The following is a 20,000-nucleotide window of genomic DNA, read 5'->3' on the forward strand; positions in this document are numbered from 1 at the left end:
GCTTGCCTAATCTCTCTGGGGAGTGAGTTCCAGACCTGAGGGGCCACCACCGAGAAGGCCCTCTCTCTCATCCCCACAAGTTGCACTTGCGATGCAGGCGGGAGCGAGAGAAGGGCCTCTCCAGAAGATCAAAGAGATCATGTGGGTACACAGAAATGCAGTCACGCAGGTAGGCGGGTCCCAAACTGTTCAGGGCTTTGTGGGTCAAAACCTGCACCTTGAATTGGCCTGGAGAAGAAACGGCAGCCAGTGGAGCTCCTTAAACATGAGGGTTGACCACTCTCTGTAATTCACCCCAGTTAATAATCTGGCTGCTGCCCGTTGGACCAGTTGGAGTTTCCGGGCTGTCTTCAAGGGCAGCCCCACATAGTTGCAATAGTTCAATCTAGAGGCAACTAAGCTGGTGCACAACTCTTAATTGTGCAAAGACCCTCCTGGCTACCGCCGACGCCTGAGCTTCAAGCGTAAGTGATGAGTCCAGTAGGACACCCAAGCTGTGGACCTCTGACTTCAGGGGGAGTTCAACCCCATCCAGCACAGGTTGCCACCATATACCCTGATCCGGCTTACGATCGACCAGGAGGACCTCTGTCTTGTCAGGACTGATCCTCAGCTTGTTCCTCCTCATCCAGACCGTCACAGCGGTCAGGCACTTGTCCAGCACCCGAGGGGCTTCCTTGGAATTAGGTGGAAAGGAGTAGTAGAGTTGTGTGTCATCTGCATAGAGATGGCACCCAACTCCAAAACTCCAGATGACCTCTCCCAGCGGTTTCATGTAGATGTTGAAAAGCATGAGGAACAGAATGGAAACTTGCGGGACCCCACAGGTCAAAGGCCAGGGGTCTGAGCAGGTGTCTCCCAGCTTTACCATCTGGGAGCGACCCATCTATCCATCCATCCACCCACCCATCTATCCACCCCCCACCCATCTATCCACCCCCCACCATCCATCCATCCATCCACCCACCCACCCATCTATCCATCCATCCATCCATCCATCCATCCATCCACCCACCCATCTATCCACCCCCACCATCCATCCATCCATCCATCCACCCACCCATCCATCTATCCATCCATCCATCTATCCACCCATCCATCAATCTATCCATCCATCCATCCATCTTTCCATCCATCTATCCACTCATCTATCTATCCATCCATCTATCCACCCATCCATCCACTCATGTTTCCATCCATCCATCTTTCCATCCATCTATCCACCCACCCATCCATCCATCTATCCATCTATATATCCACCCATCCATCCACCCATCTATCCATCCTTCTATCCATCCACCAACCCACCCACCCACCCGTCAATCCATCCACCCACCCATCCATCTATCACTACCCACCCACCCACCCATCTACCTATCCATCCTTGGCTTTCTGTGGTGCATCACCAAACTACCACCCTATCCCTCTATCTATCTGTCTGTCTGTCTGTCTGTCAGTCAATCAATCAGATTATCTACCTATCTAACTTTGGCTTTCTCTGGTGGATCACCAAAATACAACTCCCTCTATCCATCTATCTACCTGCCAAATTATGATTCTCTCCATCTATTCCTCCCTCTAGTCTTCCATCTGTCCATCTGTCCCCCCATCTGTCTATTCCTCCAGCTTTCTATCCTTCCATCTCTCCATCTATTGATCCCTATATCTATCTATCCATCCCTCCCTCTATCCATTGATCCCTCTATCTGTCCATCTACCCCTCCATCTACAGCTCCATCTGTTTGTCCCTCTGTCCCTCCCTCCACTCTGCTTTGGAAGAACAAAAAAGGGGAACTTTGGCCCGTTGGGGTCAAAAGCGGAAGGAAACAAGCGCAAGAGTCAGGGCCCCAAAATGTCGCAAAGGCAGTGGGGTGGGATCGTACATTTAATTTCTCTCATTGTGATATATGGTCTGTTGGTGGTCCTGAACTTAGTGTCGTCTTAGCCTCAATGAGGTCTGGCATCATGGCTGTATATATTGACCCCCTCCCCGTTGTGGTTTTATCCCCCTCCCTAGAGATCTATGTGGGCACCAGGGGCTCCGATGTGCCCTCTGTTTCCATCCAGGACCTGCGCCTGAGTCACCGGGGGTCCCAGAATGGGAGACTCCTCCTCTGAGGCACGCCGGGACGCCGAACCCACGACCGCCGCCACCGACCCGGGCGTACCCGCAGAGAGCGTCCTCCCAAACAGCCAGAGGAACGGGGTGGTCGATGGGGAAGAAGAGCGGGACGGCCCCCGTGAGATGCAGCCCCCCAAGAGGGCCCCGGGGCGCCCCGTCCTGTCGGGGAGGAAGTACTCCCTGCAGGAAAGGCCCACCGGGAACTACCTGGCTTGCGCCGACCCCTACGCCACGGGGCCCTCCACCCACATCTCTCCCCGCGCCCTGCGCAGGCCCACCGTCGAGTCCCACCGCGTCTCCATCTCCGACGCCGCGGTAAGATGACCGTCTACAACTTCAGCCCTCCCGGTGTTTCATTTATTTATTTATTTATTTATTTATTTATGTATGTATGTATTGATGACATTGATATGTCGCCCCGTCTACAACTTCAGCCCTCCTGGTGTTTTATTTATTTATTTATTTATTTATTTATGTATTGGCGACATCGATATGCCGCCCTTCTCACCCCGAAGGGGACTCAGAACGGTTTACAAGATATTTATACATACAATATATTATTTTATTAGCATAGCACAATATGAGTATTATATCTTACTATATATGTACTATATTGTAAGATATAATACTCATATTGTGCTATGCTAATAAAATAATATATTGTATGTATAAATATATATATGTACTATATATGTACTATATTCCTAGAGAAGGGAATGATGCTGGGGAAAGTGGAAGGCAAAAGGAAGAGGGGCCGACCAAGGGCAAGGTGGATGGATGGCATCCTTGAAGTGGCTGGACTGACCCTGAAGGAGCTGGGGGTGGTGACGGCCAACAGGGAGCTCTGGTGTGGGCTGGTCCATGAGGTCACGAAGAGTCAGAGACGACTGAACGAATGAACAACAACATGTACTATATTATTGAAGTTCTATACAATGATGGTTAGAAATAGAAAAGTCTCACAGGTAAATAAATAATAATATTAACCCCCCCCCCCCATCTTTTCTGGATCTCCCCTCCCTGGCGCCCTTTCTGTGCTTTTTCCCTTCCAGGACTGTGTGCAGCTGAACCAATACAAACTGAAAACTGAGATCGGAAAGGTACGTTCTCCGTTTGATATGATTACTAGCGCAACTCCCCAATGCCCTCTCCTCCCTCCCTCCCTTCCTTCCTCTGTTTTTCATTCTTCCCTCTTTTGTCTCTTCCTTTTCCTATTTCTCTTCTTCCCTTCCTTCCTTCCTTCCTTCCTCCCTTCCTTCATTCCTTTTCCTTCCTCTATTCCCTCCCTCCATTCCTTCTTTCTCTCCTTCCTTTCTCTTTGTTCTCTTTCTTCCTTCATCTCTTCTTCCCTCCCTTCTTTTTCTTCCCTTCTTTTTTCTCTGCTTTTTCTCTTCCTTCATCCTTTCTTTTCTCATCCTTTCTCTTTCATCCCTCCCTCCATCCCTTTCTCTTCTTTTTCCTTTTCTCTTCCTTTTGCTCTCTTTTCTCCCTTCTTCCATTCCTTTCTCTTCCTTCCTTCCTTTGTTTCATCTTCTCTGCTTTTTTGTTCTTCCCTCTCCTCCTTTGTCTCTTCCTTTTCCTCTTCCTTTCTCTTCTTCCCTTCCTTCCTTCCTTCCTTCCTTCCTTCCTTCCTTCCTTCCTTCCTTCCTTTTCCTTCTTCTATTCCCTCCCTCCATTCCGTCTTTCTCACCTTCCTTTCCCTTTGTTCTCTTTCTTCCTTCATCTCTTCTTCCCTTCCTTCTTTCCTTCTTTTTCTCTCCTCCCTCTCTTCCTTCATCCCTTCTTTCCTCTTCATTTCTCTCTCTTTTCTCCCTCCTTCCATTCCTTTCTCTTCCTTCCTTCCTTCCTTTGTTTCCTCTTCCCTGCTTTTTTGTTCTTCCCTCTCCTCTTCCTTTTCCTTTCTCTTCTTTTCTTCCTTCTCTCCTTCACTTCCTTCCTTCATTCCTTTTCCTTCTTTTTTCTCTCCTCCCTCTCTCTCTTCCTTCCTTCCTTCTTTCCTCTTCCCTTCTCTCTCTTTCCTCCCTCCCTCCATTCCTTTCTCTTCCTTCATCCTTCCCTTCTTAATAATAATACTAATACTAATAATATCCCAATTTCAATTATTATCAAACACCTAAAAGAATGGAGCGCAGGGCTCTTACAAACTCTTGAAATCCTATTGTTAAAGTCTATTCATTTTTTAAAAGTCTGGGTGGGAAGGAAGGCAAGCGCAGGCTGATGTCCTTGTGTGTCTCCCTAGGGTTCCTATGGCGTGGTCAAGCTGGCCTACAATGAAAACGACGACCAGTATTACGTAAGCACCCCCCCCCCTCTGCATGCATGCCCACCGGAAATAATAATCGCATTGGCCTTGTTTGCTGCCGTGTCACACACTGGGGTCATGTTCAGTCTCTTATATATATTATATTATATTATATTATATTATATTATATTATATTACTATTATCAAGCCATATTAGCTATATTATTTTCCTCCATCTGGACACTATATAGATTTCTGACATAGGCCCAGAGCTAATGTATAGACTGCCCTCTCATGGCTGCACCTGAGCATTGTTTACATGACTCTTTTCTTAGACTGCCCTCTTGTGGCTGAGCCTGAGCACTGCATGCATACATCCATAAAGGCCTGGAGCTGATCCTATCTATACATGTATTTATTTAGGTATTTACGACATTTCTATGCCGCTCTTCTCACCCCGAAGGGGACTCAGAGCGGCTTACAAGATATATATATATATATATATATATATATATATATATATATATATACACACACACACACACACACACACACAATATATTATATTATTAGCATAGCACAATGTCAGTATTGTATATTATTATTATATTGTACTATACCATTATGTTGTAATATTATTAGTAATATTACAGGTAATATAAAACATATAATTATAATATCATATTGTTTTATTAGTATTTAATTCCATTTTAATTCCATTTCTTTTTAATACTTTTTGTGTTTAATTATTATTATTTATTTACAACATTTCCACATTGCCTTTCTCACCCCAAAGGGGACTCAGAGCAACTTACAAGATATATATATATATATATATATATATATATACACACACACACACACACACACACACTCATACATACATACATACAATATATTAAAGTATTAGCATAGTACAATATCAGTATTATATATTACTATATTGTACTATACCATTATATTGTCATATTAATGGTAATAGTACATGTAATATGCAATATATAATTATAATATCGTATTATTATTATTTTTACGACCTTTCTATGCCACCCTTCTCACCCCGAAGGGGACTCAGAGCAACATACAAGATATATATATATAGACACACAATATATTATATTATTAGCATAGCACATTATCAGTATTATATATTACTATATTGTATTATACCATTATTATAATTATATATTGCATATTACATTATAAATATATAATTATAATAATGGTATAATACAATATAGTACTACATAATACTGATACAATTATATATTGTAATATGCAATATAATTATAATATATTGTTATTGTTAGTATTATTGCATTACATAATATTATAAATATTATATGTATAAACAGTATATCATATTATACATTGCCCCCTTGTGGCTGCATCTGAGCACTGCATGCATACATCCATAAAGGAATGGAGCTGATCCTATCTATACATGTATTTACTTATTTATTTACGACATTTGTATGCCTCCGTTCTCACCCCAAAGAGGACTCAAAGCAACATACAAGATATATATATACACACACAATATATTATGTTATTAGCATTGCACAATATAAGTATTGTATATTATTATATTGTACCATAACATTATATTGTAATATTATTAGTAATATTACATGTAATATAAATAATATTGTATTATTATTAGTATTATTGCATTGCATAATACAGGGTTAGTCAAAATGCATAGGCCAATAAGCCATTCAATTGAATGGCTTATTGGCCTATGCATTTTGACTAACCCTGTATTATAAATATTATATGTATATACATTATATTATATTATACATTGCCCCCTTGTGGCCTCACCTGAGCACTGCATGTATACATCCCTAGAGGCTAATTAGCTAATCTTTTTGATCTATAGACTGCCCTCTATTATTGGCAGTGGAGGTCCAGCCGCGGACGTGTTGACCCTTCCCTGGCTTTCCTAATGCTGCCCTTCTCCTTCCCCTCCTCTCTCCACAGGCCATGAAGGTCCTCTCCAAAAAGAAGCTCTTGAAGCAGTATGGATTCCCACGTAGGTTGGCTCTGCCTGGGGAGGGGAGTTCTTGCAAAACTGTCCCCAAATGTTTACAATGCAAATCTGCTCCCATCAAAGCGCACCCATTATTTGTGGACGCTATCCGATCCCTCCCGACAGATGACCACCCAGCCTCAATTTGAAAAACCTATATCAGAATCCTAGATTTGAAAGAGACCCCAAGGCCCATCCAGTTGGATTATAGCAGGATGGATATCTGTCTGGAGAGGCTTTGATTGTGTCCTGCTTTATGACAGAAAGGGGTTGGACTGGATGGCCTTTGGGGGACCCTTCCAACTGTGTTTCCATGATATGGATTTTGAACAGAGTGTAGATGGCCTTCTGTCAGGAGGGCTTTAATTGTGGCAGATGGAGGTTGGCCTGGATGGCCTTTGGGGGCCCCTTCCAACCCTAGAGTTCCATTAATTGTTGCTCCATTGACCTGGGAAGGAACGGTCCCCATAGATGGCAATGCTGCCCCATATATACCTTGAAGATTGGGTGCCATGGCTATGGCCTTTGGGGAGAGGTTCAGGGGTCAGTGTTGGTGCCCTCTTGACCTCTGGCTGTGTCCGTGTGCAGGCCGGCCTCCGCCCCGAGGGTCCAAGGGGGCGTCCGGAGGGGCCCCGAAGCCCATGGCCCCCCTGGACCGCATCTACCAGGAAATCGCCATCCTGAAGAAGCTGGACCACGTCAACGTTGTCAAGCTGATTGAGGTGGGTCTCCATCCATCCTTCCATCCATCCATTCATCCATCCATCCTTCCATCAATCCATCCATCCATCCTTCCATCCATCCATCCATCCATCCTTCCATCCATCCTTCCATCCATCCTTCCATCCATTCATCCATCCTTCCATCCATCCTTCCATCCATCCATCCATCCATCCTTCTATCCATCCTTCCATCCATCCATCCATCCTTCCATCCATCCATCCATCCATCCTTCCTTCCTTCCTTCCTTCCTTCCTTCCTTCCATCCATCCATCCATCCATCCTTCCTTCCTTCCATCCATCCATCCTTCCATCCATCCATCCTTCCTTCCTTCCATCCTTCCATCCATCCTTCCTTCCTTCCTTCCTTCCTTCCTTCCATCCTACCATCCATCCATCCATCCATCCATCCTTCCATCCATCCATCCATCCTTCCTTCCTTCCATCCATCCATCCATCCATCCATCCATCCATCCTTCCTTCCATCCTACCATCCATCCATCCATCCTTCCTTCCTTCCTTCCTTCCTTCCATCCTACCATCCATCCATCCATCCTTCCATCCATCCATCCATCCATCCATCCATCCATCCTTCCTTCCTTCCTTCCATCCATTTATCCATCCATCCATCCATCCATCCTTCCATCCATCCATCCATCCTTCCTTCCTTCCTTCCATCCATCCATCCATCCATCCATCCATCCTTCCATCCATCCATCCATCCTTCCTTCCTTCCTTCCATCCATTTATCCATCCATCCATCCATCCATCCATCCTTCCATCCATCCATCCTTCCTTCCATCCTTCCATCCATCCATCCATCCTTCCTTCCTTCCTTCCTTCCTTCCATCCTACCATCCATCCATCCTTCCATCCATCCATCCATCCATCCATCCATCCATCCTTCCTTCCTTCCATCCATTTATCCATCCATCCATCCATCCATCCTTCCATCCATCCATCCTTCCTTCCTTCCATCCATCCATCCATCCATCCTTCCATCCATCCATCCATCCATCCATCCTTCCTTCCATCCTACCATCCATCCATCCATCCATCCTTCCTTCCTTCCTTCCTTCCATCCATCCTTCCATCCATCCATCCATCCTTCCTTCCTTCCTTCCTTCCTTCCTTCCTTCCTTCCTTCCTTCCTTCCATCCTACCATCCATCCATCCATCCTTCCTTCCTTCCTTCCATCCATCCATCCATCCATCCATCCATCCTTCCTTCCTTCCTTCCTTCCATCCTTCCTTCCATCCTTCCTTCCTTCCTTCCATCCACCCACCCACCCACCCACCCATCCACCCACCCACCCACCCATCCACCTTAACCTTTTGCTTCCTTGTATTGTGGTTGGACTGAGAAACCTATTTACTCTTTCTTTCTTTCTCTCTTTCGTTCTTTCTTTCTTTCGTTCTTGTCAGGTCCTGGACGACCCTGCAGAAGACAATCTCTACATGGGTAGGTAAAGCACAACAGAACCTAATAATAATAATAATAATAATAATAATAATAATAGTGGTGTCGTAGGCCTTCATGGCCAGAATCATTGGGTTGCTGTGAGTTTTCCGGGCTGCCTGGCTGTGTTCTAGTAGCACTCTCTCCTGACGTTTTGCCCACATCTATGGCAGGCATCCTAATAATAATAATAATAATAATAATAATAATAATAATAGTGTTGTTGAAGGCCTTCATGGCCGGAATCATTGGGTCGTTGTGAGTTTTCCAGGCAGCCTGGCTGTGATCCAGAAGCATTCTCTCCTGACATTTTGCCCACATCGATGACAGGACTCCTCAGAGGTTGTGAACCTCATAATAATAATAATAATAATAATAATAGTGTTGTCGAAGGCCTTCATGGCTGGAATCATGGGTTGTTGTGAGTTTTCCAGGCTGCCTGGCTGTGTTCTAGTAGCACTCTCTCCTGACATTTTGCCCACTCAATGACAGGACTCCTCAGGGGTTAATAATAATAATAATAATAATAATATAATAATAATAATAATAATAATAGTGTTGTCAAAGGCCTTCATGGCCGGAATCATTGGGTTGCTGTGAGTTTTCTGGGCTGCCTGGCTGTGTTGTAGTAGCACTCTCTCCTGACATTTTGCCCACATCTATGGCAGGACTCCTCAGAGGTTGTGAGGTCTGTTGGAAACTAAACAAGGGATATTTATCTATCTGTGGGTGGGAGAAAGACCTCTTGTGGGAATGTTGCAGTTAATCACTTTGATTAGCCTTGCAAAGCCATGCAGCTTCAAGGCCTGGCTGATTCCTGCTGGGGAGAATCCATTGTTGGGAGGTGTCAACATTCCTCCTTTCTCCTTCTCTCTCTCTTTTTTTCTCTTTCCTAGTGTTTGACCTCCTCCGAAAAGGGTAAGTGGGTCCTGTACGCAGCCCGGGATCGCATTGGCCTTTGTCTCCGCCGCATCACACTCTCGGCTCACGTTCCGCTCGAGGTCTTAGTTGAAGGTTTTGAAGCAGAGGCTGGGTGGCCATCTGTCGGGAGGGATCGGGTGGTGCCTTCCTTTGTGGCAGGGGAAAACGGGGGTTGGCCTGGATGCCCCACAAATTCTCTATGTTTCCACTCACTTCGAGTTTGCGCTTCTTTCTAGTCCGGTGATGGAAGTGCCGACCGACACGCCGTTCTCCGAGGAGCAGGCCCGGCTCTACTTCAGGGACATTGTCTTGGGCATGGAATACCGTGAGTCACACACAAGCAGATCACAAAACCCATTCTCCGATAGGGATTTTTAACAGAGGCCGGATGGACCTCTGTCGGGAGGGATCGGATGGTACCTCTTTGCACAACAAAAGGAGGTGGGACTGGATGACCTTCAGAGATGCCCTCCAATTCTAGGAATCTAGTGTTATATGATTTTTAAGCAAAGGCTGGATGGCCCTCTGTCAGGAGGGATCGGGATGTGTCTTATGACACAAACTGGGTTGGACTGGATGGCCCCTTGGGGTCCCTTCTGAATCAATAGTAATAATAATAATAAATAATGATAATACTATAATAGTAATTATATCTTCCTACCTGGCAAAAAGATGGCCGCTTGGGGTCCCTTCTGACTCGAGAGCTCAATAATAATAATAATAATAATAATAATAATAGATAATGATAATACTATAATAGTAATTATATCTTCCTGCCTGGCAAAAAGAGGTTGGACTGGATGGCCTCTTCGGGTCCCTTTAGACTTGAGAGCTCAATAATAATAATAATAATAATAATAATAGATAATGATAATAATGTTAATAGTAATAGTAATAATAAGGATAGATAATGATAATGATAATACTATAATAGTAATTATATTTTCCTGCCTGGCAAAAAGAGGTTGGACTGGATGGCCTCTTTGGGTCCCTTCTGACTCTAGAACTCAATAATAATAATAATAATAATAATAATAATAGATAATAGATAATAGATAATAATAATATGATAGTAATTATATCTTCCTGCTTGGCAAAAAGAGGTTGGACTAGATGGCCTCTTTGGGTCCCTTCTGACTCTAGAACTCAATAATAATAATAATAATAATAATAATAGATAATAGATAATAAATAATGATAATACTATAATAGTAATTATATCTTCCTGCTTGGCAAAAAGGGGTTGGACTAGATGGCCTCTTTGAGTCCCTTCCGACTAGAACTCAATAATAATAATAATAATAATAGTCATAGTAATAATAATAATAATAGTCATAGTAATAATAATAGATAATAATAATAGATAATAATAGATAATGATAATAATATATTCGTAATTATATCTTCCTGCCTGGCAAAAAGGGGTTGGACTAGATGGCCGCTTGGGGTCCCTTCAATTCTAAGATTCTATGATCTGGATTTTTAAGCCGAGGGTAGATGGCCCTCTGTCAGGAGGGATCGGATGGTGTTTCCCTGCCTGGCAGAAATGGGGTTGCATTGGAAATCTCCTTAGGGCCCTTTCCAACTCTAGGACTCAATAATAATAATAATAATAATAATAATAATAATAATAATAATAATACAAAATCCAGCATCTATATCTCGTTTGCTGTGCCATACTGTGTTTTTGTGTCAGTAAAATAATAATAATAATAATAATAATAATAATAATAATAGATAATAGATAGATAGATAGATAGATAGATAGATAGATAGATAATAATAGATGATGAACAACAATAATATAATAGTAATTCTATGGCAAAGGGGTTTGGACTGGGATCCTGGGATCTGTCCATTGGAAGGCCTTTGGGGGTCCCTCCCAACTTGAGGATCCTGTCCTCGTTTCTCCTTGGTGGCTTTTGGAGGGTGTGCTTGTGTCTTTCTCCCCCCCCCCCCCGTGCCCCCCCCCTCTTTGCAGTGCATTACCAGAAGATCATCCACCGGGACGTGAAGCCCTCCAACCTGCTCCTGGACGACGAGGGTCGCGTCAAGATCGCCGACTTTGGGGTCAGCAACCAGTTTGAGGGCAGCGACGCCCAGCTGTCCAGCACCGCAGGGACCCCCGCCTTCATGGCCCCCGAAGCCATTTCCGACTCCGGGAAGAGCTTCAGCGGGAAGGTAGGGGGGGCGCCTGCAAGCCTGGGCCTTTATATAACATAATAATACAACACTATAATATAATATAATATAATATAATATAATATAATATAATATAGTATAATATAGTATAATATAATATCAATATAACATAATAACAGAACACTAATATAATACAATATTAATACAATATAATATAATAATACCACACTCATATAATATAATATAATGTAATATCAATATAACATAATAATACAACACTAATATAATATAATATAATATAATATAATATAATATAATAATACCACACTCATATAATATAGTATAATGTAATATCAATATAACATAATAATACAACACTAATATAATATAATACAATATAATATAATATAACCACACTTATATAATATAATATAATATAATGTAATCTCAATATAACATAATAATACCACACTCATATAATATAATATAATATCAATGTAACATAATAATACAATAATATAATATAATACAATATAATACAATATAATATAATATAACCACACTCATATAATATAATATAATATAATATAATATAATATAACCACACTCACATAATATAATATAATATAATATCAATGTAACATAATAATACAACACTAATATAATATAATAATACCACGCTCATATAATATAATATAATATAATATAATATAATATAATATAACATAATAACACAACACTAATATAATATAATAATACCACACTCATATAATATAATATCAATATAACGTAATACCACAACACTAATATAATATAATATAATAATACCACACTCATATAATATAATATAATGAAATATCAATATAACATAATAATACAACACTAATATAACATAATAATATAATATAATATTGTATAATATTGTATAATCTATATATAATGTTAGTTTGTGGGATGAACAGAACTCAAAAACCACTGGGTGACTTGACACCAGATGTGGACACAAGACCTCTCTCAGGCCAATGAGTGACCATCACCCATAAAAACACTGGAAAACACAGCGGAAGAGACTCAAAAAGCCATAAAACAAAACAAAACAGTACAGCGCATGCACATAACCACATCTATGCACACACAAAACACATATACACAGACTGGGCCACAGCAACACGTGGCAGGGGGTGGCTAGTATAATATAATATACCAGACACATATATGTAATGTAATATAATACAATATAATATCACATATTAATGTGTGGCATACATTATATTATATTGTATTACCATATTAGTGTGGTATTATTATATTATACGTTATATGTTATATTATGTGTAGTATATATGTGTATAGATAATAATATACCTCACACGTATATATTATAATATATAATGTATCACACACACATATAATATATAGTATAATAACGTCGTACATATATGTTATGATATAATATAATATAATATAATATAATATACACACCACACATAATGTAATATAATGCCACACATATATATATATATTGCTTTTTGTTTTTCCAGGCTCTGGATGTCTGGGCCATGGGCATCACCCTCTTTTGCTTCGTCTATGGAAAGGTGAGGTGCATATGCAAATGAGCCTATTAATTAATATGCACACTGGATTTCTTGTTTAATGGTAAACAATACCCCCTTTGGCACCCCTTTGGCTGTCCTTGCAGTGCCCTTTCATTGACGAGTTCATCCTGGCCCTTCACAACAAGATCAAGAACAAGCCCGTGGAGTTCCCGGAGGAGTGAGTTCTTTTCTCAAAGAGATGGGGTGGCCATCTCTCGGGAGGGCTTGGGTTGTGTCCTCCTGCGGTTGGACTGGGTGGCCCTCCGGGTCTCTTCCCACTCTAGGGTTCTGGACCCAAATGCTTCCTCTCTTTCCCCTCCCGTTTTCTTCCTTCCTTTCTTCTTTCCTTCATTTACTTTTCCTTCTCTTCCTTTTCCTTTTCTCTTTCTTTCTTCCCTTCCCCTCCTCTGCCATTCTTCTATCCTTTTAATCTCTCCCTCCCTCCTTTCTTTTTTCATTTTCCCCTCCCTCCCTTCTTTTCTCTCTCCCCTCTCTCCTTCTTTCTTTCCTTCCTTCATCTTTTATTTTCTCCCCTCCTTCACTCACTTTCTTTCTTTTCTTTTCCTTTCCTTCATTTTCTTCCTTCCCTCCCTTTTTTGTCCCTTTCTCCTTTTTTCCATTTCCATATACAACCCTTCCTTCTTTTCTTTTTCTTCCCTCTTTTCTTTCTCCCCTCCTTTCCTCCTCCATCTCTTCCTTCCTCCCCTCCTCCCCTCCTTTATTTCTTCTTTTCTTTCTCCCTCCCTCCTTCCATCTCTCCTTTTCTCCTTCCTTCCTTCCTTCTTTCCTTTCTCTCCTCTCCATCTCTCCTTTTCCCCTTCCTTTTACTTTTCTTTCTCTCTTCCTCTTTCCTTCCTTCTTTTCTTTCTTCTTCCTTCTTTCTTTTCTTTCTCCCCTCCATCCCTCCTTCCCTCCCTCCTTCATCTCTTATTTCCTTCCTTCCTTCCTTCCTTCCTTCACTTTTTCCTTCTTTCTTTCTTTCTTTCTTTCTTTCTTCCCTTCCTCCTTCTGTGTCTTGTTTTCTCCTTTCTTCTTTCCTTCCTCCCCTCTTTTCCTCCATTTCTTCTTTTCTTTCTCTCCTCCCTCCCTCCATCTCTCCCTCTGTCTCTCCTTTTTTCTTTCTTTCCTTATTTTCTTTTTCCCTCCGTCCTTCTTTCCTTTTTCTTCCTTCCTTCGTTCCTTCCTTCACTTTTTCTCTTCCTTCCTTCCTTCCCTTCCCTTCCTCCATGTGTCTTCCTTTCTCCTTCCTCCTTTTCTTTCTCCCCTCTCTTCCTCCTTCCTTCCTTCATTTCTTCTTTTCTTTCTCTCCTTGCTCTCTCCATCTCTCCCTCCATCTCTCCTTTTCTCTTTTTCTTTCCTTCTTTCCTTTTTTCTTCCTTCCTTCACTTTTTCTCTTCCTTCCTTCCTTCCCTCCCTCCATCTGTGTCTTCTTTTTCTCCTTCCTTCATCCCTTTCTTTCTCCCCTCTCTTCCTCCTTCCTTCCTTCATTTCTTCTTTTCTTTCTCTCCCTCCATCTCTCCCTCTATCTCTCATTTTCTCCTTCCTTCCTTCCTTTCTCCCCTACTTCCCTCCTTCATCTCTTCCATTCTCTCCTCTTCCCTCCTTTATTTCTTCTCTTCATTCTTCCCTCCATTTCTTCTTTTCTCCTTCCTTCCTTCCTTCCTTCCTTCCTTCCTCCCCTCTCTTCCTCCTTCCTTCCTTCATTTCTTATTTTCTTTCTCTCCCTCCATCTCTCCCTCTATCTCTCCTTTTCTCCTTCCTTCCTTCCTCCCTCCCTCCCTCCCTCCCTCCCTCCCTCCCCTCCTTTATTTCTTCTCTTCTTTCTTCCCTCCATCTCTTCTTTTCTCCTTCCTCCTTTTCTTTCTCCCCTCTCTTTCTCCAAACTTCATTTCTTCTTTTCTTTCTCTCCTTGCTCTCTCCATCTCTCCCTCCATCTCTCCTTTTCTCTCTTCCTTCCTTCTTTTCTTTCTCCTTTTCTCTCTTCCTTCCTTCTTTTCTTTCTCCCTTCCTCTTTCTCTTCCTCTCTCCCTCCTTCCAGGCCCTGGATCAGCCCAGAACTCAAGGACCTGATTTTGAAGATGTTGGAGAAAAACCCCGAGACACGCATCACCATCCCCGACATCAAGGTGAGCGAGGGAGTGAGGGAGCGAGTGAGTGAGGGAGTGAGTGAGTGAGGGAGTGAGTGAGTGAGTTAGGGAGCGAGTGAGCGAGCGAGTGAGGAGTGAGCGAGTGAGTGAGCAAGTGAGTGAGTGAGTGAGGAGTGAGTGAGCGAGGGAGGGAGTGAGTTAGGGAGGGAGTGAGTGAGTGAGGAGTGAGTGAGCGAGGGAGGGAGTGAGTTAGGGAGGGAGTGAGCGAGTGAGGAGTGAGTGAGCAAGTGAGTGAGTGAGCGAGTGAGGAGTGAGTGAGCAAGGGAGGGAGTGAGTTAGGGAGGGAGTGAGCAAGCGAGTGAGGAGTGAGCGAGCGAGTGAGCAAGTGAGTGAGTGAGCAAGTGAGTGAGTGAGCGAGGGAGGGAGTGAGCGAGCGAGTGAGGAGTGAGTGAGGAGTGAGTGAGCGAGTGAGCGAGCGAGTGAGTGAGTGAGCGAGCGAGTGAGGGGGAACAACCTTCAGGGGCTCTTTCTCCAACAAAGGGGCCAGTGGCGGGGGGTGGGGGCATTTTTCAACCACCTGAATGGGAAGAAATAACGACAAAAGTGAGGGAAACTGGGAACGTTCTCATTGTAAACACAGCTCTGACCCTTGGGGGGGTCTCCCCCCTCCCCCCCTCCCCCCCTTTTGCAGGGGCACCCGTGGGTGACCAAGTTTGGGGAGGACCCCCTCCCGCTGGAGGAAGAGCACTGCAGCATCGTGGAAGTCACCGAGGAAGAAGTCCAGAACTCCGTCAAGACCATCCCCAGTCTGCCCGCCGTGGTAGGACATCTGCCGGGAGGGCTTCGCAGACTCTTTTCCTTCCTTTCCATTCTTTCCCCTTCCCTCTTATTCTTCCCTTCCCCCTTCCTTCCTTTCTTTCCTCCATTCCATCCTCTTCCTTCCCTTCCTTTCTTTCTTTTTTCCCCTTCCCTCCTTCCTTTCTTCTTTCCTTTCTCCCCTCTTTTCTCTTCTTCATTTTTTCTCCTTCCTTCCTTCCTTCCTTCTTTCTCCCCTCTTTCCTTCCTTTCTTTTTTCTTTCTACCCTCCTTTCCCTCCTCAATTCCTTATTTTTTCCTTCCTTCTTTGCTTTTTTCTTCCCTATGTCCCTACCTCCTTTCTTTCTTTTTCCTTTCTCCCCTTCTTTCTTTCTTTCCTTCCTTCTTTCCTTTCTCCCTTTCTTCCTCCCTCCCCTCATTTCTTCTTATTTTTCCTTCCTTCCTTTGCTTCTCTTCTGTTTAGATTAGTGTTAGTAAATTAATCCATCATACAAATAAATCATGGATATTATTCTTTCTTTCTTCCTCTTTTTTTTTCTAACTCTTCTTTAGTGGTGTTTATGACCAAACTAATCTTAGCAAGGTGGTTAGTTAAATTTGTTGGTTAGTTATACATACAAGATTTACTGTATTATTATTATTATTATTAGTAGTAGTAGTAGTAGTAGTAGTAGTATTTGTTTATACCCTTCTACCCATTCAAGGATATGGTCTTTCTGACTTCCTCCTTTGCTTCCTTCCAGATCCTGGTGAAGGCTATGCTGCGGAAGCGCTCCTTTGGGAACCCCTTTGAAGCCCAGGCCAGGAGGGAGGAGAGGTCCATGTCCGCCCCAGGAGACCTCCTCATGTACGTCCTGCCTTCAAGACCCTCTCTTCTCGGGGGGGCCCTTCTTTGCATTTTGATATTGCCTCATTATTATTATTTTTATTATTATTCTAATCACCTCTCAACAAAAGATTGCCCCAGGCACTGCCAGGCCATTCAATGCTAATCAAGGTGGCCAGTTGAAACACTCACCCCTAGCTCCAGCAGACAAGAGTCCTTTGCCCCACCCCGGTCATTCCACAGATATATAAACCCCTTTTTTCCCAGTTCCAACAGACCTCACTCCCTCTGAGGATGCTTGCCATAGATGCAGGTGAAACGTCAGGAGAGAATGCCTCTAGACTAGTGTTTCTCAACCTTCCTAATGCCGCGACCCCCGAGTACAGTCCCTCATGTGGTGGTGACCCCCAACCATAATATTGTTTTCGTTGCTATTTCGTAACAGTCATTTTACTACTGTTATAAATCATCATGTAAATATCTGATATGCAGGATGTATTTTCATTCACTGGACCAAACTGGGCACAAATACCCAATACACCCAAATGTGAATGCTAGTGGGGTTGGGGGAGGATTAGTTTTGTAATTTGGGAGTTGTAGTTGCTGGGATTTATAGTTCACCTACAATCAAAGAGCATTCTGAACTCCACCAATGATGGAATTGAACCAAACTTGGCTCCCATGACCAATGGAAAACACTGGAAGGGTTTGATGGGCATTGACCTTGAGTTTGGGAGTTGTAGTTCACCTACATCCAGAGAGCACAGCCGACTCATGCAATGGTGGATCTGGACCAAACTTGGCACAAATACTCAATATGCCCAAATGTGAACACTGGTGGAGTCTGGGGAAAATAGATCTTTACATTTGGAAGTTGTAGTTACTGGGATTTATAGTTCATTACAATCAAAGAACATTCTGAACTCCACCAACAATAGAATTGGCTCAAACTTCCCACATGGAATCCCCATGACCATCAGAAAATACTGTGTTTTCTTATGGTCTTTGGCGACCCCTCTGACATCCCCTCACGACCCCCTCAGGGGTCCTGACCCCCAGGTTGAGAAACACTGCTCTAGACCATGGCCATATAGCCTGAAAAAACATCCAACAACCCATGAAAGCCTTCAACAATACAAAAGATTTTCCCAGGCTCAGCCAGGCCTTCAAATGCTAATGAAGGTGGTCAGTTGAAACATTCCCACCTAGCTCCAGCAGACAAGAGTCCTTTGTCCCACCCTGGTCATCATTCCACAGATATATAAACCCTTTTTCCTAGTTCTAACAGACCTCACTCCCTCTGAGGATGCTTGCCGTAGATGCAGGCGAAACGTCAGGAGAAAATGCCTCTAGAACATGGCCATATAGCCCGAAAAACCTACAACAACCCATTATTATTATTATTGGTTTATTATTATTGGTTTATTCTTTATTTAATATATTAGTTACTTTGTTACATCACCCCCCCCCAAAATACCATAAACATATACACATCATATAAAGAAGATAATATTTTTATTGGTACACTACCATATAGACCCCAGTTTCCATCCTACCCTTCCTTCCTTCCTTTCTATCGTTCTTTCTTTCTCCCTCTCCCTCCCTTTCTCTGTTCCTTTCTTTCCCTTCTTTTTCTCCTTCTTTCCTTTCTCCCTTCTCCAGCGCAGAGAGGGCCAGCCTCACAATCTCTCCATGGCAACATGACTCTCTTCCCTCATACACCTTCTTCTTCTGTTTTTTCTTCTTCCTTCCTTCCTTCCTTCCTTCCTTCCTTCCTTCCTTCATCTTCCCTTCTTTTTCTTTCTTTCCTTCCTTCCTCCCTTCCCTGATATACCTTCTCCTTCTCTCCTTCCTTCCTTTTCACTTTTCTTTCTCCCTCTCCTTTCTCCTTCCTTCCTTCTCTCCTTCCTTTCTCCTTTTTTCTTTCTTTCTTTCCTTTCTTCCCTCCCTCCCTCATACACCTTCTCCCTATTCTTTCTCCTTCCTTCCTCCCCCCTTCTTTTTCTTTCTTTCTTTCCTTCCTTCTTTTCATTCTCCTTCTCTCCTTTCTCTCTCCTTCCTTCCTTTCTCTTCCCTTCTGTTCTCTTTCTTTCCTTCCCTCATGCAACTTCTTCCTCTCTCCTTTCTTTATTTCCTTCTTTTTCTTTCCTTCCTTCCTTCCTCCTTTTCCTCCTATACCTTCTCTCTCTCTACTTTCTCTTCACTTCTCTTTCTTTTCTTCCTTTCCTCATAAACCTTCCCTCTCTCAATTCCCCTTCTCTTTCTTTCTTTCTTTCTTTCCTCCCTCCCTCCCTCCCTCCCTTCCCTCATACATCTTCTCCCTATTCTTTCTCCTTCCTTCCTTTCCCCTTCTTTTTTCCTTCCTTCCTTCCTTTCATCTTTCCCTCCCTCATACACATTTTCCTTCTCTCCTTCCTTCCTTCCTTCCTTCCTTCCTTCCTTCCTTCCTTCCTTCCTTCCTCTTCCCTTCCCGTCTCTTTTTTCCATCCCTCATGCAACTTCTTCCTCTCTCCTTTCTCTTTCCTTTCTTCTTTTTTTCTTCTTTTTCTTTCCTTCCTTCCTCCTCCCTTTCCTCTCACACAGTCACCCACTTCTTTCTTTCTTTCCTTTTGCCTTTCCTCATACACCTTCCCTCTCCTTTCTCTTTCCTTCCTTTTCTCCTCTTTTTCTTTCCTTCCTTCTTCCTCCCTTTCCTCTCACACACAGGCACCCACTTCTCTCTTTCTTTTTTTCTTTCCTTCTTTTCTTTTCTCTCTTCCCTCATACACCTTCTCCCTCTCTCCCTTCTCTTTCCTTCCTTTTCTTTCTTTCTTTCCTCCCTCCATCCTTCCCTCCCTTTCCCCTCACACAAAGGGTCACTCCCTGGGGTCGGTCCCCCTGCATGCCTGCATGTCAACGTTCTCTTTCTTTTCCCCCTCGTTCTTTTGTTTTCCCCCTCCGCTCGCTCGGTTTCCAGGCACGGCTTCCGCTTAAGCCCCTCCGTATACTTGCACCCGTCTTTAAGGTAACTTGGTGTCTGCTCCTCGTGGGTGGAGTGT

At 43.0% G+C, this 20,000-nt stretch overlaps 1 protein-coding gene across 3 annotated transcripts in view; it reads left to right on the forward strand.

Moving 5' to 3' along the window:
- CAMKK1 (calcium/calmodulin dependent protein kinase kinase 1) overlaps window positions 1-20,000 on the forward strand; it is a 38,525-nt gene that overhangs the window by 15,718 nt on the left and 2,807 nt on the right. The window contains exons 2-16 of one of the 3 annotated variants that reach the window (XM_067472213.1): window positions 2,018-2,437; window positions 3,175-3,222; window positions 4,362-4,415; window positions 6,348-6,399; window positions 6,985-7,118; window positions 8,542-8,578; window positions 9,472-9,493; window positions 9,733-9,821; window positions 11,478-11,566; window positions 13,180-13,233; window positions 13,338-13,411; window positions 15,272-15,359; window positions 16,012-16,140; window positions 16,880-16,983; window positions 19,919-19,966. In XM_067472213.1, coding sequence (XP_067328314.1) covers window positions 2,099-2,437; window positions 3,175-3,222; window positions 4,362-4,415; window positions 6,348-6,399; window positions 6,985-7,118; window positions 8,542-8,578; window positions 9,472-9,493; window positions 9,733-9,821; window positions 11,478-11,566; window positions 13,180-13,233; window positions 13,338-13,411; window positions 15,272-15,359; window positions 16,012-16,140; window positions 16,880-16,983; window positions 19,919-19,966 — 1,361 coding nt within the window. In that variant the 5' untranslated portion in view covers window positions 2,018-2,098. Of the gene's footprint in view, window positions 1-2,017; window positions 2,438-3,174; window positions 3,223-4,361; window positions 4,416-6,347; window positions 6,400-6,984; window positions 7,119-8,541; window positions 8,579-9,471; window positions 9,494-9,732; window positions 9,822-11,477; window positions 11,678-13,179; window positions 13,234-13,337; window positions 13,412-15,271; window positions 15,360-16,011; window positions 16,141-16,879; window positions 16,984-19,918; window positions 19,967-20,000 lie in introns of all 3 variants that reach the window. The other 2 variants (XM_067472211.1, XM_067472212.1) reach the window with 2 other exon arrangements.

The sequence above is a fragment of the Anolis sagrei genome, chromosome 11 (genome assembly GCF_037176765.1).
Source record: "Anolis sagrei isolate rAnoSag1 chromosome 11, rAnoSag1.mat, whole genome shotgun sequence".
NCBI classification, from domain to species: Eukaryota; Metazoa; Chordata; class Lepidosauria; order Squamata; family Dactyloidae; genus Anolis; species Anolis sagrei.